This window comes from Strix uralensis, chromosome 21 (genome assembly GCF_047716275.1).
Source record: "Strix uralensis isolate ZFMK-TIS-50842 chromosome 21, bStrUra1, whole genome shotgun sequence".
NCBI lineage: Eukaryota > Metazoa > Chordata > Aves > Strigiformes > Strigidae > Strix > Strix uralensis.
The window spans coordinates 7835389-7857216 of NC_133992.1; the positions used below are offsets into that span (position 1 = coordinate 7835389).

Sequence of the window (21828 nt, forward strand, 5' to 3'; positions counted from 1 at the left end):
CGTTGCCGTAGCAACAGGAGGGGGCCCCGCCCTCGCCCTGGCCCCGCGGCGCTGCGTGCGTCTGACGCTACATCCGGCGTCGCGCGGCAGGGGGTGGAGTGCGCGGGATGGTCCCGCCCCCCCCGGGGCGCGGCGGGGTGAGAGGCGGGGGGGAGGGGGGGGAGTCGGGGGCCGCCATCTCCTCAGGGACGGGGGCGTCGGTCCCGGTCCCGCTGCCTCCCCCGAGACGCGGCGGGGCTGGTGGTCCTGCGCCCCCCTCACCGCCGTAAGGCTCAAGGGGCGTGGGGCGAGGCCTGATGGCGGGGTTAGTGGCGCCGCTGCCCCCTCCCGAGGCTCAGGGCGGGGGTACGGGGCCTGGGGAGCGGTGGCTGGTGGCCCCCCCCGCTGCTGCCATCAGCCTTGAGGGGAGGGTGGGAGGCTTGGTGGCAGGTTAATGCCGCCCCAAAAATCTCTCAAGGAGGGGGTACAGGGATATAGGGTGGCTGGTGGGTGCTCTTACCCCTGTGAGCCTCAGGGGTGAGGCCTGGGTGTGGGGTCAGTGGTCCTGCTGCCCCCCCCCCCCCGAAACTCAAAAGGGGGACCAGGGCCTGGTGGGGGTGTTAGCGGCCCTACATTCCCCTCATAAGGCTCATGGAAGGGGATGCAAAGCCTGGTAGAGGGCTTCATGGTTCCCTGAGGAGGTGTACGAGGTCTCACGGGAGGTAGTGCTGCACTCCTGCCCCAGGGTTGGAGGGAGAAGCGGGGTCTCTCCATCAGGGTGCTCTTTGGGGTCCCAGGGCCTGCAGGGCGATGGCAGAGTGCAGGTGATGGCCTGCCCTTGTCCCGGGTCGGGCAGGTGAGGCAGTGCTGCGATGTCCCCAGTGCTGGTGGAGAGCACAGCTCTGCAAGGGGCGTCTTAAAAAGTCTGTTCCACGCAGGGTTTGTTTTGTAGGTAGTGAAAAACAAGGACAGTGTCATCGTGCTTGATGGTGGTGATGTGCTCGCATCTTGCTTTGTTCTCCCCTGATCAAAGCCATGCAGATGGATTTATTCCGGTAACTTTCAGTTGTATTGAGGTGAGGAGATACAACACTGATTCCTTACTATTTTCTGACCTACCTTTTAGCAGTTCTGCTTACAGGAGTAAAGAATTCAGCCCAGCTTTCTGCAGCGCTCCCCCCTAGGCTGCGCTAGAGCCCTACAGCACCTACACCCAGTGCTCCAAAAGCCAGCTTTTCAAGACAGAGGATGTTTGCAGGTTCTGCCACCTGCCCGCCCCAAGAAATATACTCAATTTTTGAGGAAGTAACTTTTTTTTTTTTTTTTTAAAGCTACCTGAGCAGCCTGGTGCCTGAGCATGTGGTTTGCCTATCACTGGTATCAGAGTCTGGGCTGGGAGGTTTGCTTTGCACAAAGCAGAATATGGGCTTGAATTAAGCTGTTGTGTTTCTGCAGAACCAATGTAAGGAAAAGCAAAGTTTCTAGTTTACTAGTGATGACAGAGAACCTTACACGTGTAGAAGCAGGGGAGATGAAAAGTTAACTGTGTTTAGTAACTTCATTTTTACATAATACTGTAGATACAGCAGAAAACATATAAATATGGAAAACGAGAGAACTCAGTTATCCTGAGCTGCTAGCAGCAGAAAGTAGTGGTGCATGCTTTCTGTCAAATGATCTTCAGCTAGCTTTGAGCGAAAGGGTGACTGCTGCTCTTCTCTGTTTGCTCTCGGAGGTTTGGACGGACCTTTGACAGGATGTTGGGATTTCTGAAGAAGCCAGTTGTGGTTACTGCGGAGATAAATGTGAACCTCGTGGCATTGACTGTGATGGGATTAATAAGCCGTCTTTGGGGGCTTTCGTATCCACGGGCTGTAGTGTGAGTAGAATGGTTTATTTTCTACTTGAATGACAGACTTTTGTTTTTTAAACATTTGTGAGTCAGAATGCAGGAGGGGAAGAGCAGAGCTTGCCTGATGTCAGCCTCTGTAAATACAGTGATAGTGTTTCCCTAATAGGAACTCCTGAGGGGAAGGTAAGGGGGCAACGCCACTGTGCTTCACTGTATTCTTAGCTTTCTGCCAACAAATCAGTGTTTCCTTTCTTAGTATCCCTGTAGCCTGCAGGATACTTCCAATTAGATTTGACGTATTTCTGCCTCTTGTATTTCAGTTTTGATGAAGTTTATTATGGCCAATTTGTTTCACTCTACATGAAGAGGATCTTCTTTGTGGATGACAGCGGCCCACCTTTTGGCCATATGCTGCTAGCTTTGGGAGGTAGGGTGTCTCCTGAAACTGGGAACTATCTGTTGCCTGTTGCTGTGGAAGAGAAAAGTGCTGGTTAGCAATGAGTTGTCCAACCCTGTTACTAGGGAAAAGCACAAGGCAGCTGAGAGATTCTGGTGCAGAGAGAATTAGAATTTCCCTTATTTAGTATTGTTAGGGGGCTGTTGCATGAGTGCTGGGGAGGTGATGGAGCCATGCATCCATTACCTCATCGTTATCCAGTCCTTTGGATAAAGAGAAAGGTAAGATGAGAAGTGCTAGTGACTAGAAATAACAACAGCAGACTTTCAGGCCTGAGTTCCATTCTGTAGCTGAGATATGCACCATGTAAAAATGTCTGTATGGGAAGGGGAGATTAAATATACACATAACTTCGTCACTGAGAGTCTGTTGTTCCTAATTTATATTCTTTGTGCCTCTGCACTTTATCAAGCCCTGCTGCAGGCAAAAACAGTACGAAAGAGGACCCTTTTGGGAAAGAGGGCTTTCATGCATGGAAAAGCTATGTGTTTGGGAAATGGTTCCAGGACTAATTTAGCACCGGTTTTTATACTTGTTTTGAGACTGGAAATTCTGAATTGTTGCTTATGTTGTAGGTTACTTAGGAGGATTTGATGGAAACTTCTTATGGAACAGGATTGGAGCTGGTAAGAGCTGATCTTAACTGTCTCATTCCTTTGAGAAAATAAGCAGTATTTCAGCAGCTGACAGATTCCTTTTGCCTGACTAGTGGAAGTAACGCTTTATCTGACACCTTCACTTCTCCTCTTAAGTAAGTCTCCTGCAGGTCTCTAACAGAAGTTTAAGGCACTATGATTCCATAGCAGAGATTTTTTAAATCAATTAAAACAGTTTAAGCAGTACAAGACAGACAATAAATTAGTAGGAGTAGCAGCTAGATTCAACAACTTCCTGTAGTCATAAGGAGTTCTGTATTGATCTGTCTTCTCTGCAATTAATAGTGTTCAAATTTGTACATCACTGTTGTCTCCTATTTCAGAATATAGTATGAACGTTCCTGTTTGGTCCTTGCGACTGCTGCCAGCACTGGCTGGTGCTCTCTGCGTGCCTTTAGCATACCAGATTTTGGTAGAACTGCAGTTCTCCCACTGTGCTGCACTTGGAGCTGCTCTTCTGATTCTCTTAGGTAAGATTATTCATCTAGGCCCCATTCTTCATACAGGGGGAGAAGGGTTCCTTTTCCCCTTGTGAATTTTTAGGGTGCATAAAAGGCTGGAGTAGCATCTCCCCACAGAGTCCTAACAACACGTCGGAGCTCATTGTCAGCCCTGGCCTCTGTCAGTCTCAGCTGAGCCTCTCTGGTCCCCTCTATTCTTGCAGCTCTGCAGCAGGCTGCCATTCTAGGCTGAGGCTTTATGCAAGTTCATTTCATTATTAAGCAAAGTGGGCAGCCTTAAAAGCCTCACAGAAAACCATGTTTCTTGCATCCAGGGAGACCTGTACTCTCCTCCTCAGAGGTTTACAGCATGAGTTACAACGTACTGGTGTTTAGCAGCAGGACTCTACTTGCAGGCAGAGCTCATAAAATTTCTTCCATCTCCCAGCTGCAGCAAACCAGTCTGTGTCCTTAGCACCATGATCTGACACTGTTCTGGTGTGTATAACTCAGCTGTTTTTTTTCTCTGAGGATCTGCTGGCAGCTGCCTGAAAGTGAAAAAGCCAATCGACAGCCCTTTAGCAGTCTGATAAGAGAAACCTCTCCTAGCTACTGGCTGCTCTGATTCTGGCTCAGGGAATCCTGGACAAGGCAGCTCATTGCAACTCCCTTTCTTGAAGACTTGTCATCATGCTCATTGCCTGCTGGGGTCACTGCCTTGACTCTCTTTGCCTTGAGAAGCAGCCCTCTGGATTTCCCAGCATTGATTTTCTTTGCCTTTGTAGGCAAGCACAGCACCTTTATCTGCCTCCTGCCAGACTTTACTACTTGCCCACCTCTTTGTCCTTGGAGACACTTATAGCCGTGCACTTTGCTCCTGCTGGGATGTTTTTGTCCCTTTAAACCCAACACCTCCCTATTACAGCCAGTAAGATTGCAAATGAATTGGCTGTCCTTAAAGGGGCAGAACCTTCTGTTGGATAATGATGCGATTGCCTATAGATAAGCTTCTCTAATTTTGTGTTTGTCTCTCTTTTTCCAACAGAGAACTCTTTGATCACTCAGTCGAGGTTCATGCTCCTGGAATCAATATTGATTTTTTTTATCCTACTTGCAGTTTTGTCCTACCTGAAGTTCTACAATTTGCAAAGGCACAGGTAAAGCTGGGTTGTCTCCCATCCTTTTGGATATTCTTGCGGTGACTCTTTTTTTGTCACAGATTGTGTGGGGTTTTTTTCTGCAACTCACTTCATCTGTCTGTAAAATCCAATGCTTTGACCTCTGATATGGCTGCACCAGAAGTTTTCTCTTCTGAGCAGTGTTAAAGACTGTTTTAACTGGTAGCAAGATTGTCTTTTTTATTTTACAATAAAAATAAAATCCCTTGGGAGCATGCCTTTGCCCACCCAGATTTTTTACTGGAAGGTTTCCTTCTGTGCACAGAAACACTGATGATAACAGGTCACTTAACGCTTCTTTGTTACTGTTTACAGGCACTGTTCTCTGATCCTTGCAGAGGATAAAGTAATCTTTTGTATAGTAAAATTATCTTTAAACTTAGCCCAGCCAGTGACTGAATACATTTCTTTCTTCTGTAGTATCAGAAGCCAGGTTGCATTCAGTTTTGCTTTTCAGGATACAGAGAAGTACATTTAACAACACCCTGCAGGTCAGGGCTGAGAGTTGGTGGCGTGGGAGGTTCAGAATGAGATACCTCTGAGTACAATAAGGAATAGTGGAGTCCTGCAAGTTGTTTTCAAGTTAAATTACCTGAATTCAGGATCCTAAGAAGGTGCACAGATCTCACCATAACATCCTTTCCTTTGTCCTTTTATTTAAGTTCCTTCTCTGGAAGCTGGTGGTTTTGGCTTCTGTTGACTGGAGTAGCTTGTTCTTGTGCAGTAGGGTAAGTGATGATGTCTTTCTTTGGTTTAGTAAGCTGACTTTCCTGCCTGCCATCTGAGGTGTCAGTGGGGCTTTGGATTTTCAAGACTGATTTTTGGTGCTGTTCTGAGCAGACATCTCCATGACTTTTTAATGAGTTAGATTGTTTCTGTAGAGAGGATGTCAGTTCACAGTGGGCAATACCAGGCGTGAGAGGGTACTGTCCTGGGAAGAACAAAATGCATTTCTCAGAGATGGTTTTATGTTATAAATTAGCGTCTGCATTTCCCCCCTCCCTCCTAGTTGCCTAAGCTTCACTAAGTCTGAATTTAGGGACTCTGTGCTTTTGTGATCTGCCACCTTGTTATCAGGAAGGTTCTCTGTCACTGCAGTTATTTAATGTAATTGGCAACAAATGGTATCTTCTGGTGTCAAAGCCTTGAAGCTTATTTATGTTGTACCAAACTTGTCATTGGTCTAAGTCCTTGGACTTTAATGGATCACGTTCAAGAGAAAGTTTGAATGTTTATGTCTTGTATTAGGTAACTGTGTAGTTTTTAACCGTGTTCATTTTTTATGCGCTTTCTTCTCAGAGTGAAATATATGGGCCTGTTTACCTATGTGCTGCTCTTGGCCATCGTAGGACTCCATTTCTGGCACATGATAGGAGACCAGAACTTGTCAAATGTAGGTAGCACAATATGAAAAATACATTATATGTAACTTTTCAGTACAGGAGCCAGCCAGGAGCCTTGCAAGCCCACAGATCACAATGCTGTCTGTAGCTGGTTTTTGTACTGAAATTCCTTGTCATAGTCTGCAAACCCTCATGTCATAGAACAGTTCCGCAGCTCAGTCGCTGGAGAAGAGATGCTGGAGAATGCTTAAATTTAAGACAAGCATGTGTGTGTGACTGGCTTTTCTGCTCTTTTCCATGTCTTGGTGATTTGTGGCTCAAAACCTATACTGTTTCACATACCTCCTGCTGGCTCCAGTTCAAACCCTCGGTGGAAGTTATCCAGCTGTCCACGAAGTTATAGCTGCATGAGGGTGGTTGGAGAAACTTAAAAAAGACAAACTAAACAAGCCAAGTGTACTGGTATTTTTAATATTTTTAGTATCTGGAGCATGAAACCAGTGAGTTCTCTGTGTTCTTCTAGGTTTCCTTGATGTGCCATTTTCTAGCTAGGGGCTTGGCCCTCATCATCATCCCAGTGGCCATGTACCTGTCCTTCTTCTATGTTCACTTGACTTTGCTGTATCGCTCTGGGCCTCATGACCAGATTATGACAAGTGCTTTCCAAGCCAGCTTAGAGGTAAAGGAAATGTGGTCATGAAATTGATTTATTAGGGGAGAAGAGGGGAAAATCTGTCTTGTGTTCACTGTTAGAAGAAAGGTGTGCAGTCTTGTTCCTTTGATCCTGCATATTATGTCATTTAACTATTTTGCTGCCGTAGTACTGCTTTAAGATGAAGCAATAATGACTGAAAACCTAATAATGGATGAAAAGCTTTTCCCAGTGAACAATATATTCACTCTCCAGCTGAAGATTTGTCCCTTCCTACAGGAAGCTCCACAGAAGTAGATACAGTACTGAACTCTTAAGTGATGACGTTGTAGACTACAGGATGACAGTATGATTTTCTTTAGAAGAGTGCTTAGACTGTCTTTTAGAACAGCATGGCTTTAGGGATATTCCCTAATACCTGTGGTCTTTCAGGCTTTGGTGTATTTACTGTCTGCTCAGGATGGTGCTGCAAGACTTGATTTTTGTAGATACAACCAAATGAGAAGGCATTGTGCTAAGATACTGCTATCTTAGTGTGACAGGTGACTCTTAATAGACATTAAACAGCCTCTGGGTTGTTTCTTCTTCTTTCCACTTATTCTATCATTATACTTCTCAGGGTGGGCTGGCTCGAATCACTCAGGGTCAGCCCTTAGAGGTGGCCTACGGCTCTCAGATTACTCTGCGGAACGTGTTGGGCAAGCCCATGCAGTGTTGGCTCCATTCTCACACGAATACTTACCCCATCAGGTGAGGAATCTGGTTGGGTCTATATTGTTAGGGTGAAAGGGTGCTCTGGTTCTTCACCTACCAGTCCAAATATGTCAGTTTGGGTCCTGGCAATCTCTTCATTAATCCTTCAGAACACGCTGCAGATGCACAGATTCTCTGTGATCTGTAGGAATGGAGCCAGTGATCTGGTGCTGGTTTGTATTGCTGTGACTCTGTTGAGCACAGAAATGTACTGTTACACACCTGTATGTTTTTTTAACCTTCTGTGCAGGTATGAGAATGGCCGAGGTAGTTCCCATCAACAGCAGGTGACCTGCTATCCCTTCAAGGATGTGAATAACTGGTGGATTGTCAAAGATCCTGGCATGTGAGTATGCAAGAGATGTAAATAAATGCCAGGCTGCTGTAAGCATAGCTTCTGTATGCTTCCAGAACCTAACCAGGGCATAGCTTGGATTGGACATAACTGTGCTCTGCTTGTGGGCATAGAGGCCATGTGTGATCCTGAGCAAGTAATTTTAGCTGCAGAGTTGGTAAGGGTGGCTCTTTGCACAGTCCTCCTCAATATGGTAAAAGCATTACTGAGGACTCCGAAATTCTGTCTGAACTGCCTCTGCCAGGACGTGGGCTGTGCTGTGCACAAGGGGAACTTTAAAGACTCACGAGACCGGTGGGAACTCTTCAGGTGCTTTGCATGAAAGGGAAGTTCTGCTTTTTGAAGTGTGTGAGCCATGACATTAGAGTGCCTTGATGAGTTTTATCAAACTTCAGTGAGTCTCAGAAAAGAGTAGAAATCACTTTTGCAGAATGAGTGTTTCTTTGTATTTAAAGTGTGGGATGAGCTGTAGATTCTGCCGCATTGGGAGGGATTCCAGGTGGGTGCCTGTGCTCGAGAGGCCTGGTTCACACTGAAGTGTTTTGCCATTGTAACTGTCAGTGGAGAGCAGGACTCCTTGTTCTTGTAGTTTTGCCAGTAAAAGCCCTTGTGTGACATCATTTCATACTGATCAAAAAGTTGCTTTTGTAGGTTTCTTATGTTGCTCTGGGAACTGTATAAAGAGTCGTACCAGAAGGACTGTGTGCCATTATAAGTCATACCCATGTTGGGGAAGTTTGTCTGTAGTGCAAACCTTCCAAGCAGGGACTCTACCAGAACCACAGAAACCCAATATCTTCTTAAAATTCTTCAAACTTAAGAGTGCTATGAGTCCTGGAGAATGTGAGTTCCTTCAATAGAACAGTAAAGTACAGGGAGCAGTTAGGTGAGCTGCAGTGTTCCCCCTTGCCAAAGCATGCCCTAGCCCTGTCCAGAAGCAAGATGGGAGTTTGGTCTTCATGGTAGAGATAGCTAACCATGGATTTCTCTTATAATTCTGCCAAAAGTGACATCAGTTGTAGTACAAACACCTGCCAGACCTCACTGAAGCATTTACTCATCTCACAGAAGCCACCAAACAGCTGTGGTGGGACTAATCTGAACTCGCTCCTGACTGACCTGGATTCAGACCACTGACCTAATGGCTGGGGTGTCAGTATCCCATTACGATCCTCTGAGTCATTCTGCCCTTAACTCACCTTCGCCTTGATGAGCTTTGTTTCCATTCTAGTACCATCTATAGATTGCTTTAATTTCTCATCTTACTGCCTAAATGTCTGTCCCTGCCTGCAGCTTCTTGACCTAACAGTTTGGTCATGACAAGGTTGCATTATATAGAAAGAAGAATGTAACCACTTCCTCTTGGGTGTCACTCCCCCAGGCAGCAGCTGGTGGTGAGTAACCCACCCCGTCCCGTCAGGCACGGACACATCGTGCAGCTGGTCCATGGCATCACGACTCGGTACCTCAACACGTAAGTCCTCTCCTCATCCTCTGCTCTGCCAAGCCTGCTGGCTCGTTCAGCTTTGTCTCGCTCAGAATAATTATTCAGGGGTTGAAGCACAGTGACCCTTGCATTCAGATATGCTATAAACTGCCTGGTATTCGTGGATTCTTAAAATGGTGGGCTAGGAGGGACCTCCCGTGGTTACTTACATAAACCATCCCTGTGGCCCAGGGAAAGGATGCTGTATGCTTATTTATTTTTTGACTTGGCAATGGGATTTGATACTAACCACAAACTGTTCAGTGGCTGCCAGCTGTTTCTAGTCCTCTCTACTAATGGCCTTTAGAGGGTTTCACCCATGTTCACAGTTCAGGATAGTTCTATAGATTTGTAAATACATAGTCCCCTTGGCGAGTCTTCATCCTTGCCCCTTCACTGCCTCTGCTCCAGGCAGGTGCAGATATTTAGTGTTTTGTGCAACTGTTAATCCAAAGTCAACTCCACTGACTTTGATGGCATGCTCCTGCGTGAAGGATGTGTTCTGAAAGTTAGGAAGACGTGTTGGAGGATCCGGTGTGCTGTGGCTGACTGCCACGGATTCTTGCCTGTTTTGCAAAGACTACAGTATGAAATTGCCTCCCGACTGCTTCCCAGAGGGCATCTGCGTGTACTTGAATATCACTCAGATTAGGAAGGGGGGTTATTGTGAGCTTCGGTTTTTGCTGTGTCCCTTCCAAACTTAATTTGTTCATTATTGGAAACCCCAGTGAACAACATCTCTGTTTGTCACAATCAGTGCTTGTTCTTCAGCCTGGCATAGCAGGCGTCTGCACTGGCTTCCTCTGAGTCTGTTCCTGGCAGCTCTTGGTAGTGGGGAGTGTTCTCTTTCAGAGTAAACAGTGCAATCTGTATAAACGAGTTACTTTTTGCTTTATTACTGAATCTGGTCTAAGCCAATTCAGTACTTTTATGGGTTTGCTTCTTATATGAATTTGGGAAATGGTGTTGGAGGATCTTACTTCACTTGTCTTCTAGGCATGATGTTGCTGCTCCTCTTAGTCCCCACTCCCAAGAAGTTTCCTGCTATATTGATTATAACATATCCATGCCAGCGCAGAACCTCTGGAGAGTGGTGAGTGGTCAAAGGGAAGGGAGGAGCTCATCATGTTCCAGCAGAAACAGCTGAGACAACATGATGATCAAAAGACATCTTTCTGTTGTAGGAAATTGTAAATCGGGAATCTGACACAGACGTGTGGAAGACAATTATGTCAGAAGTGAGGTTTGTTCACGTGAACACCTCTGCCGTGCTAAAGGCAAGTGGATTTATGTGTATTTGCCTGTAGCTTTTGCTGCATGCAGTTCTTGTAATCACATAAACTACTAATCTCTCTGCACCAAAATGCCTAAACCACTAAAATAAATAACCAAATAAGTAAATAAAAGGAAACAATAAACTTGCTCAATGTGATAAAAGAGCAGCATGTGTTTCAGGTGGTCATACTCCATTCCTTTTCAGCCTGCAGAGCTGTCCTGCTTCTCAGGAGGTTGTGACACTGTGCACAACTGGGGCTCAGAAATTGATGCTGTCTGTGTGAGGTATGTGACAGCAGCTGGTGTAGTCAAAGATCTCTTCACAGAGTTCGCCAGAATCACTGACTTCATGGCTGTAGCATTTGTTGAGACAGTATTGCGTGGCGACTCTTCACATACTCTCTGGCCGTCCCTTGCTGACATCCACTGCTCAGGCAGGGCCTAGGAACCTCCATCCTGAAGTTCAAATTGGCACGACTGTAAGGTCATCTTTCACTTTCAGCTCAGTGGAGCATCTTTACCTGAGTGGGGATACCGGCAGCTGGAGGTGGTTGGAGAGAAGCTGTCCAAAGGCTACCACCAGAGCATGGTGTGGAATGTGGAAGAGCACAGATACGGGAAAAGTACGTCTCAGCCGTGTTCTCGAAGCAGATTTCTGTGACTGGGGGACGCTTCATGTTGATGGGAAGGTGGTATCGTGTGTAGTGTGTTCAGCAGGCTCTGGCTCTATCATGATATGTCAGAGTCCTTAGGAATCCCTGTAGAGCGCTCTTGCAGTTGGGCTGTGTATTGGAGAGGGCCCCCGGGTGTGTGAGGAGCCAGGGGTCTATCATATGTGCTCTCTCTCCCCTTTCTAGCTTTCTACCTGTTAGGTGGTTATTTCTGAGCTATGCTGTTTTCTTCCAGGCCAAGAGCAAAAAGAGAGGGAAGTGGAACTCCACTCTCCCACACAGATGGACATAAGTAAAAACCTCAGCTTCATGGCAAAGTTCACGGAATTGCAGGTGAGTGTCTTGTTAGTCATCTTTCCTTCTGCTGCAGAGCAGGAACCTGAGCATTTCTGCAAACTCTGAGCCTGAGGGTTCATTGTTTATTCCTTGCCGATAGAGTAGTTTGGCTTCCTCACTGAAAACAGATATTTCTCAATGCCCTTAGAAGGACATTAGAGACCTACACTATTCAGTAACGAATACCCAAGTGATTGTGTGAAAAAAGAAGGGGGAGGAAGATCGGTTGGGCACCCAGAAGCTGTCTGAAACTGAACTGTAATGTGTTCTATATGCAGTCAGTAGTGTTGATGCCCCTTACTGACACTGTAGGAATTCACTAAGGAAAGTGCATTATATAAGAACAAAATAAAACCGTTGTGTTGATCAGTATCCTGTATGAGATATGCACAATCTTTCTCCACTCCCAGGTTCAGGACGTAACATCTTACATCTGGAGCCGTTCCCCCATGCCTGCTATCCCACTCGTTGTTCCAGTGCTGAAACCCTTCTGTTTATTTTTTTTGTAGTGGAAAATACTCACATTAAAAAATGAAGACACAGAACATAAGTACAGCTCCTCTGCTCTTGACTGGATCACACTGGACACAAATATTGCCTACTGGCTCCACCCGACCTCTGGTGTAAGTACGAGAGGTAGAAGTAGATGTGAACCTGGTGAAGAAAGCAGAGCAGTTCAGATGTGAGCTCCGGGAGAGCAGGGCTGCAGTTCCAGCCAAGGAGCTGCTCCAGGAGGGACTCTTCCTGTATTAAGGATATATTTTCCCTCAGGGTTTTTTTGGCATGCGATACAGCTTTGACAGTAGTTGCTTTTAATTAAATCATGTTGTCTTGCACTTTTTTTTTTTTAATAAAGGGGAACTGCAGTTTAATAGTTTCCATTATTGATTCCATTTAGAAGATGAGTTCATTTCCAATAGCATCTTTTAAATGCCTTACATTACAAAAGGGTCTTAAAGCAGCAAAGTTTATCAAATAGCTTTGTTCCAGGAAAGATCAGGTTACTAGCCAAGCACGTTCTGATGTTTAATTTAGCGTGTGTAGGTAATATTTAAACTAACCTAAAAGAACTGCAGCATTTTCCTGCTTCTGGCTTAGACCATCTTCTATCCGTCAGGCCCAGATCCACCTCCTTGGGAATGTTGTCACCTGGGCTTCAGCTAACGTTGCTGCTCTGGTCTACATGTGTCTGTCCCTGTGGTACTTGATACGACGAAGGAGAAAGATTTACGACGTTCCTGAAGGTCTGATTCCACTGTGCATGTGTGCGTCGAGGTTGGGGGATGTGTAGCTTTGTCTGCTGCACTTCAATGGCCCTAAAGCCACATTTTTGCAACTATGTGCTTGGCTATGCTAGCACTTTTTCCTGTCCCTAATCCTGGAATTTTTATTAGTGATACACAAACATCTAGAGTAGCCCAGAAAGAGACTGATTATGGTTATTGCAATATGACCATCACCTCATGAGACAATATAGTAGCCAGCATATTTATTTGAGTCACTTCCTAGATATAAGAAGCATTCAGGCATCAGATTTGGATTCTACTGAGCCCTTTTGTGATGATTTAAAAGATACTGGCTGTGTGGGGAGGGGTTTATTTTAGATGTGTTCATTCTGACTGAGGTACCATCTCCTCCATGTGGCTGGGCAGTTTTGTGCTGACCTTTCTGGACGTGCATTTTGTTGTCATGTTGGCCGTAATCTGTCTTGATGGGTACTTCATCAAAGTGTGACAAAATGGAACCATTTCCCTCAGCTGAGCGTGGTTGAGTTACAGATTGTATTAGAGAGTGGTGAAAAAAACCCAAACAAACCGTGACAGTAGTCAACCTCTTAGAGATTTTAGGTTTCCAGGGACTGTGCTTCGAGCTATCGTCTCCTGTCTCCTGCAGATGCATGGCAGCTCTGGGTATCAGCTGGGGGGATCTGTGGTGGAGGCTGGGCTGTGAATTACCTGCCCTTCTTCCTGATGGAGAAGACACTGTTCCTGTACCACTACCTGCCTGCCCTCACATTCCAGATTCTCCTGATTCCTATCGTATTACAGCACCTCAGCGACCACCTCTGCAGGTATTGGGTTTTAACATAGATAGACAAGTGACACAGTTCTTTTTTCCAGGTTGTCACCCTGGCAAGCCGCTGCAGGGAAAGCAGTGGTTTTTCCAGCAGTGGCCATACTTTGTCATTTGCCTTTAGAGAAGATAGGCCATATTTAGGTCTTCCTTTTGGATGAAGTGTTTGGCCAGCCTTGGCGTAACTTGACTGCTCTTTCCCTCTCTCATCCCAGATCTCTGCTTCTCAAGAGCATGTTCGGGGCACTGATCGTGGCCTGGTTCTCTTCCGTTTACTTTGTCTATTGCACGTTCAGCCCTGTGACCTATGGGGAGCCTTCACTGTCTGTTACTGAACTCAAGGACTTGCGCTGGAAGGACAGCTGGAACATCCTTATCCGAAAACAGTAACAATTACAGTCTTGTTACAGGCAAATGGGAACACCTTTTATGCAAAGCCAAGAATTTATTGTTAGTATAATTGAAATCTTAACAGTCTGATCAAATAATTGATAGTAGTCCAGATCTAATTATTACAGGAAAAGAAAATAAAAGAATATTGTTACAGAAAAGGTCTCAACAGTCATATAGCTGTTACGAGCACAATTCCCAGTGTCTACCCATTACATTCACCCTTCCACTGCCCCTGGGGGTCTGAAGGTTGGTGACTTCAGTCAGCAGCATCCCCAGGTCCTTTGCTGGGAGAAGCCTGCTGCAAGGGTTTCTTCTTCCTCTTTCCTGGAAATATGATGTCGATGGTTTCCTCCTTGCACTATGTTGGAGCCATTTTATACGTTTCCTAGCACCTTGGTCTGCAATGCCACCTTACAAGTTACTAGAAATGGATACTCTTCAACATATTGGATACTTTTCTCTCTTTTCTTTGTTACTCTTAAAAACTGGGTTTTCCCAGCTCTAAAGCTTACACATCCTCAACTATCAGTAATCGGCCCTGCAGTCTTCAGCATCATCCCATGACTATATGCCTCAACAACGCATTATTTGCCCCCACTTCCAGTGCTTGGCTATCGTCCCTATTTCATTACATCAGAGCATTAAGCTAAGTTTATAAATAGTTCATTCTGCATAGAATAATGACTTGTTACTATTATCTATGTATAATGATTTGGCATAACTGTAATTTTTATGAAGCTAAGGAAAAATAAAACAAATGGACATTAAAAAAATAGCTGTTACAGCTGAACAAGCTAAAACAAAGCTTCAGACAGGCCAAGAAGTCAGCCAAAGCCAGAAGAGTCCTTTGGCCTCGTGGTGTTCTGTGAAGCCTGTGGCCTGGTACTAGCAATGGCAGCGTTGTATTTACTGGGCTGTAGGGTTACACCTCAGACCTCGTAGGAGGAGGAACTCTGAGCAAGGTAGAACTGATCATACTGACAAGGAAACCTGCTCTAACTTATACACATGGGTTCAGGGTCAAAACATTGCAGGTAACTCAGCCCAGGCCCTGGCCTGCACCAGCAGAGGAATTCCCAGGGTAGGGAAAGGTGCAAGGGAAGGACTGGGATCGCTCAGTGGGGAATTTGGTTTCTAGAAGTGTTCCACAAGGGTTATAGTACCTATGCCACAGTGGTTTGTTTTTTTTTTTTTCATGGGGCTGCAGCAGCAGGATCTTGCAATACAGCTCAAAGCTGACCAAGAACAGCAGTCCTAGGCAGACCAGGGTGCTTTTCACTGTCGAGTTCCTTACTGCTCTAATAAATACTATTCAAGGCTGCTTTGAGCTCCACCCACCCCCAGAGGAAGGCATGATCAAACACCACAGTTATTCAAAGTAGGTTTTAGTGACTATTTTGCTCCTACTTAAATCAGCCCTGATAGCTAATGCTTCAGTGCAGTAGCTCATACTCTAAGTCTGTCACCCTGAGCTAAACAGCACCCAACAGCAGTTAGGAAACCAACTGCTTTCTCCTCAGCATTACAGCGATGGACCACTGAAGTGTGGTGATCACTAACAGATAACAGACTTTACCCATTTCCAGTGTTGAAAAGACTACTATGGGGATGACAGTGCAGACTGCATTTTTTAAAGGTTTGGGGTTTTTTTCCTTCTAAAGCTTCAGCTGTTACAGAACTAAAGCTAACAATTCTGAGTTAAGGGGAGAAACAACTGTGGAGTATAAGAGCAGCTCCAGCACTGCTCCCTTCTGTACCTCTGTGCTGCTGTAGTGCAAGTAGCACAAATACCTTTTACATAAAATGGTCATTTCTGCTCGGTTTGTTCACTTGTTTATTAGCCAAAGTAACACACCCACAACCAACACAGCCAGACCCTGGTTTTAGAAAACTAGCAAATATTAAAAAGTTCGTCTTAATCATATTTCCACCCACACCCATTCTTAAAATTACACCATAGGTCCAGACTCAAGAAGGATACCACAAGGACGTTTTTCAAAGGCCCAACCAGCACTTCATTTCAGAATTTTTTTCCAGAAAGTTCATGCTGCTGCAGTATCGCTTATCTGGGGTAAGCAACAGAAACTGGGATGTCACTGTTCATACTTCTAGCCTCTTATCTGCTCTTTTCAGAAAACCAGACATTGAGATTAAACTGCCTGAGTGCAAGGCGAGCGCTTTGACCCTGTCTGAGGGTAGAAGCATGTCCAGAGCGCTGCTTGTGCCATCAGAAGGAGGGTCTTGCAATTCACAGCTTTCCCCCTTGCTGATCTTACCACCCAGCTCTGGCAGTGGACGGATTCCGCCCAGCAGAATCTGCAACCAGCAGTACAGAAATGCCCTAAGAGACACTAATACTGAAAGGTCAGGTTCTCGTTTCCATGAGCAACTCAATCCAGTTGAAGCTCACACATTCAGTAACTGTGGTAAAGGAGACTATCTGGATACAAAAAAAAATAATCATACACCGCAGCAATGTTCGGGAGCTTAGAAAGGAATAAATTAAGAACCTGAATCCCACAACTTCTTGGGCCTGTTCCCCCCGATGAACTGCAAGTTCACATTTGTCCCAGACAGTCTCTGTTTCATCTCTAGCTCAGGGGAGAGATTCCTCCACAGGTCAATCCTTCTGCCCCCACATGCCACTACAGGTTAAAAAGGAGGCTGGCCAGCAATGCCAGAGCTCAAGGTGCCAACGCGGTGGGGAAGAGCAAGGACTGCACTTGCTTGTTAAAATTAACAGGGTGTGAGCTAGTCTTGGATAAAGAGATTATTTTTTCTTTGGAAGAAACAGGCAGATAATTTTCCTGCTAAGGAAGATCATCATCAGGGAAATGGGGTATCTTGCTAATCACCTGGTAGCGCTTAATTTTCAGGAGAGACTTCAGCATTGGATCTCATTTTGAAAATTGAAAAAAAGCAAGTAGCACTGCCTTTAAGCAGTTCATCAAGTAACATCATAACTCCAGACATCGTAGGGAGAGAAGGGAGGGGTTCTGGAGGGGAGAGGGGCAGTAGGCCAACTCCTTCCTCTCCCCTCTGCGGGAAGTTTCACACCAGCATCCCCTCTGCTGCTAGGATGAGTTAAAGGGCACTTCACCAACCATTCTGTTGAAGTCCTTTCCCAAAGTTGTTTCAGTGTCGCTCTGGACCAGAGGCAGATCCTTCAGACGCTGGCAGGTTAGTGCGGACGGCTGCTGGACTCCAGGTGGGAGCGTTTGCCGGCCGCTAGCACGCTGCTGCTCTCCGTCTGCTCGGGGAACGGGCGCTTGTAGGTCCGAGCGTGTCCGTTCATTGCCCCTCGCTGCCACTTGCAGATGTCTCCGTTTAGGATGTCCTGAATGTGCTGCACTATGAGGTTTATAGCAACTGCAGAGAGGAACGGGAAATAGAGGACACGGAGGCTTTCTTGGCCCAGCTATCTAGAAAATGTGGAGCATCCAGCCCTGTTCAACTCCACTTTTAACAACAAGCCCTTAAATGAAGCTCTGCCTGCCCTCTGCAGTGAGGTCAACCCTCAGCAGAAACCAGCAACCGCAGCTTTAACACTGGTGTCCTGCTCTGCATCTCCCATCCCACGTCACTTTTTTCAGCCCTCCACAGGTCATGCGGGTCAGGCTCTGAGCAGCTCCCCCAGCAAAACACCTTCCCCTAGAGGCATTCGAACAAGGCCATGGTGTGCCACCTGCTCCCTGCCCAGCCCCAAAGGTGCTCTCCCCAGAGAAATCAGACCGACAACCCAACTCCCTTTTACCCATGTTGTCAACTCCTCGGGGGATGATCACATCTGCATACTTCTTTGTCTGCAAAACAGCAAGGGTGGTGGAGACTGTTAATGGGAAAAGACAGCTTTACTCTAGGAAGAAGCTACCGAATGCCAGAAAGCTGGGGGCAAAGATGAAGGGGTTTCTGTGCTCTGGGGCTGCAAGTTAAAGCTCTCGGCCATGGCAACACCGAAATGAATTGAGGAGCCATGCTGGCTAACGGGCACCGGATTTAAGGTCAGGGATTGTTCTTACTGTCCCTTTGCAGCCAGTCACCAGGTAGAGGCAGTAGGTTAAGCGCAGAGTACTTGCTTTTACACTTCTGAAGCGTACACAAATGGGTCACCTGCTTGGAGGCCGAGGTCTGTTTGCTGAGAGCTGGTTCTAATCAGCATTTCACAAGCCATTGCTACATCTCTGCCGAGAGCCAAGGTACCCAACGTGCGTGTGAAACTCCTTCCTGCCTCTGATGACATTTTATTGATCGTTACCACCATAGAGCCCCTGCTTTTTCTCCCCCTCTACTTATAAAAAGGCTGGCAAATTCAGCATTTCTAATGTGTACTTTTACAATCCCAGAATTGCTTTGATCTAGAGCAAGAGGCGCCTGGGCAAGCCTTTTCCATCTTATTTAATCCACACACAGGATTTTGTTCTCAAAGGGGTTTTTGCAAATTAATTTGATTACGTGAGCACCTAAATTGGCCCCGCATTACATGGCATAGCAAGCAGATGCTATAATGGTCTGCCCCAGGTTTTCACCAGTGTTCCCTGCTGAGAGAGGGTCTGTTGGAAACCAAAGCTCTTCTCTCTTCCTGCAAGACTTAAGAATAAATGCAGAGTGGGAGTGTTTCAGTCAAAGGCACCCCTGCTAAAGTAGCCATGGCAGCGAGCAGTGAGAAAATGTGCACAGCCTCTAGGGATTGCCACGGTGCCTTGCAACACAGGGGACCAACTATTTCAGTTCCTTAAACAAGAAGCTCCTAACAGTTAAAGAGCTAAGGTGTGGGATCATGAAATACAAATATCAAAAGCCACCACTGCTGCATCTGCCCCCCAGGTGACCCTGCTCCTTCTCTCCCCCCACGAACAAAAACACAAATGAAATTAGTGAAACATTTAGTACCGGTAAGCAGAATTCCTCGAAGGCAGGTTTGACGAAGGTGGTGTACTGGGTGAGGATTTGCTCAAGGTCCCTCCCACGTTTCATATCTCGCAGAACTGGGATGGGAAGATAAAACCCACGAGCCTTACCAGGCAGCCGAGGACAGGTAAGGAACACGGGCAGGCTGACGCTGACGCCGCGGCGGAGCGTTACCTCTGCGGGACAGCCGGACGTCGGAATCCGTGTCGACAAAGAGCCGGAGATGGAACATGTCCCGAATGTCTTGGTTATAGAAAACCAGGATCCCCTCAAAGAGAACAACGTCAGCGGGATAGACCACCGTCGTCTCTGCCAGCCTGCCAGGAAAAACCACCCGGAGCACGTTGTGAAATGGGTCTCGCACCACAGCCAGGCAGCGCGTCCCCAGGCCCAGCTGGGGACATCCACATCCTCACACACACCCCAGGGCTTCGCTCAAAACCAAAACCTACCTAGAATGCGTCACGAAGTCATAGGTTGGTACCTCAACTGTCTTCCCCTCAACAATATTTTTCAGGGTTGTATGCATCAAATCGTTATCAAAAGCATCTGCAAGAGGAAGGTTTAAAGGGAAAGAATTTCAGATGCTGCTATATCAGATGTTCTGCTCTGATTTTCTAGACCCAAAGGAAAAACTCTCTGTCCAGTATTACACCAGGAAAAAAGGAATTTACAGCATATCCCTTCCTACCAGCAGCAATCCAACACTCCCTGCCCAAGCCAGAACTGCTGTACTTGGTTACAGAGATAAGGAAGAGGGAATTTGCTGTTTATAAGCAACTACAATACAATGAAATTAAGAACCCAAATGCGAAGCTGGTAATTGTATAATTTTACAAAACCACTTGCTAATTGTATAATTTTGTGCAACTCTTGGTCTGTTCCCCAAGAGTAATTTAGAAAACCTCAGACGTCTTTAACGCTTTTCAAAAGCATTATCCACGCTGGCTAACCCACAGCAGGCTCCAGCCCTCAGCCACGGGGGGGTCGTTACCCCGTTTGCAGCCCACGGCACTGCCCTGCGCAAGGGCAGCGGCTGTTTACGCGGACAAGAAATATCCGGACGGATTTGGGGAATGATGCCGCTTCTCGCCGAGCCCCCACCAGCCGAGCGGGAGGCAGAGCCCCGCGCAAGCCGGGGTGCTCCCACTCTCCAGCATCGCAGCTTTCACCATCGCGATGCCGACACGTGGAAGCCAAACGGATGTTTTGGGTGGGGGAAAGAGCATTTCTGTCACGCAGCACTTCCCATTTTCCACAAGCCCCCGCCGCGAGCCCCCGGCGCTCACTCAACCACGTCAAAACACCGGAAAAAGGCCGCGGGGCTCCCGCCGCGGCCCGGCCGAGCAGCCTCACCCGGGTGGTCGAAGTTGTACTGGCCCTTGAGCGCCTTGGCCTTCTGCTCGGCCGTCAGCACCTTGTAGAAGCTGTCCTGGCTGAGGATCAGCACCTTGCGCTGCCGCCGCTCCACCTCGTTCTGCCCCAGCAGCTCCATGATCTTCTCGCACACTGTGGACTGAGGGGCGGGGGGTCAGGGCGGGCGGGAGGCACCGAGCCGGGCCCTCCCCCGCCGCGCAGCCGCGGCCCGAGCGCGCTCCCCGGGGTCGCGGGGCTCACCTTGCCGCTGGCGGTGCCGCCGCTGACGCCGATCAGGAAAGGCTTCGGGTGCGGCCGCTCGGGCTCGGCGCCGCCGGCGGAGGCCATGGCGGGGCGGCGGGGCGCTGCCGCGGGGGCTGCCGGGAGATGTAGTCCGGGGGCGGGGCGGGGCCGAGGAGCATGGGCGGAGTCACGCGGCGGGACGGGCAAGGGGCGGGGAAGGGGGCGGGGCCATAGAGGAAAGGGGCGGGGCCACCCGCAGTGAGTGCGGCCGGTCTCAGCGGCGGAGCGGGGCGGCCCGGCGCTGTCGGGCAGGGGCACGTCGGGCAGCTGTGCCTTAGAGAGCCTATAGACCTTATAGAGAGCTTATAGAGAGCTTATACACCCTATAGAGCTTGTATAGAGCTTATACACCTTATAGAGCTTATAGAGAGCTTATAGACCTTATAGAGAGCTTATACACCCTATAGAGCTTATATAGAGCTTATACACCTTATAGAGAGCTTATATAGAGCTTATACACCTTATAGAGCTTATAGAGCTTATACACCTTAGAGAGAGCTTATACACCTTAGAGAGCTTATATAGAGCTTATACACCTTAGAGAGCTTATAGACCTTATAGAGAGCTTATACACCTTATACACCTTATAGTGCTTATAGAACTCATTGACCTTATAGACCTCATAGAGCTTATAGACCTTATATAGAGCTTATACAGCTTATAGACCTTATATAGAGCTTATAGACCTTATAAACCTCATAGACCTTATAGAACTTATAGACCTTGTAGAAGTTACAGAAGTTATAGAGCTTATAGAGCTTACATAACTTATAGACCTTATAGAACTTACAGACCTTATAGAAGTTATAGAGCTTATAGGACTTACAGAAGTTATAGAAGTTACAGAACTTACAGACCTTATAGAACTTTTAGAGCTTACAGAGCTCATAGAGTTGATACACCTTATAGAGCTTATAGCACTTACAGCCCACGTGTGCCGGGTACCCGTGCATACACGTACTAGATGTGCACCGCTACAGCGCTGTGAGCAGGAACAGGCGGATGAGCGAGGGCTGAACGGCACGTACAGACGTGAGCACCTCTAAACCCAAACGTGTGCACACACAGATCCAGCGTATGCGCACACCTACGTGTGCAGGTGTGTGTTCACACAGGGGCGTGTCTATAGGTGTGCGCATACCTACACCCACCAAGTATTAATAGATATTGCTGAAACAGATACATTTTTACATACATATATTTACACGTCCTACACGTGAGCACAATATTTTAAAATAAGGACAAATCACACATCGACACCTGAAAATTCTTTAAGCCGATGCAACCGTGTGCTCCCCCGTGAGGCCGCGCCCGGACCCCCAGGACGGGGCTGGGGCTGAGGTGGGGGAGCTGGGACCGCCC

General features: G+C 47.1%; 2 protein-coding genes across 7 annotated transcripts; one reads left to right on the plus strand and one right to left on the minus strand.

The window, feature by feature from the left end:
* Positions 1 to 85: 85 nt before the first annotated feature.
* POMT1 (protein O-mannosyltransferase 1) lies at positions 86 to 14057 on the plus strand. Of its 5 annotated transcripts, none has more exons than XM_074891600.1 (21): positions 86 to 137; positions 932 to 1055; positions 1715 to 1858; positions 2152 to 2258; positions 2864 to 2914; positions 3268 to 3414; positions 4430 to 4541; positions 5225 to 5290; positions 5862 to 5955; positions 6429 to 6584; positions 7177 to 7307; positions 7561 to 7656; positions 9047 to 9139; positions 10148 to 10244; positions 10336 to 10428; positions 10929 to 11049; positions 11333 to 11430; positions 11943 to 12056; positions 12551 to 12677; positions 13327 to 13504; positions 13722 to 14057. In XM_074891600.1, exons 3-21 carry the CDS (start codon positions 1737 to 1739, stop codon positions 13894 to 13896), a joined length of 2178 nt encoding a protein of 725 aa, XP_074747701.1. In that variant the 5' UTR covers positions 86 to 137; positions 932 to 1055; positions 1715 to 1736; the 3' UTR covers positions 13897 to 14057. The 5 variants fall into 5 exon arrangements, with proteins under 5 accessions (XP_074747701.1, XP_074747703.1, XP_074747702.1 ...); XM_074891602.1 differs by lacking the exon at positions 86 to 137 and adding an exon at positions 179 to 265; XM_074891601.1 differs by lacking the exon at positions 86 to 137 and adding an exon at positions 197 to 304.
* Positions 13932 to 20544, minus strand: UCK1 (uridine-cytidine kinase 1). Of its 2 annotated transcripts, XM_074891606.1 has the most exons (7): positions 20425 to 20544; positions 20164 to 20323; positions 19260 to 19356; positions 18982 to 19124; positions 18790 to 18884; positions 17654 to 17702; positions 13932 to 17268 (listed from the first exon to the last, which is right to left on the minus strand). In XM_074891606.1, the coding sequence occupies exons 1-7, from the start codon at positions 20509 to 20511 to the stop codon at positions 17081 to 17083; spliced, it is 819 nt and encodes a 272-aa protein (XP_074747707.1). In that variant the 5' UTR covers positions 20512 to 20544; the 3' UTR covers positions 13932 to 17080. The 2 variants fall into 2 exon arrangements, with proteins under 2 accessions (XP_074747707.1, XP_074747706.1); XM_074891605.1 differs by having other exon boundaries at positions 17134 to 17702.
* Between the last annotated feature and the right edge of the window lie 1284 nt (positions 20545 to 21828).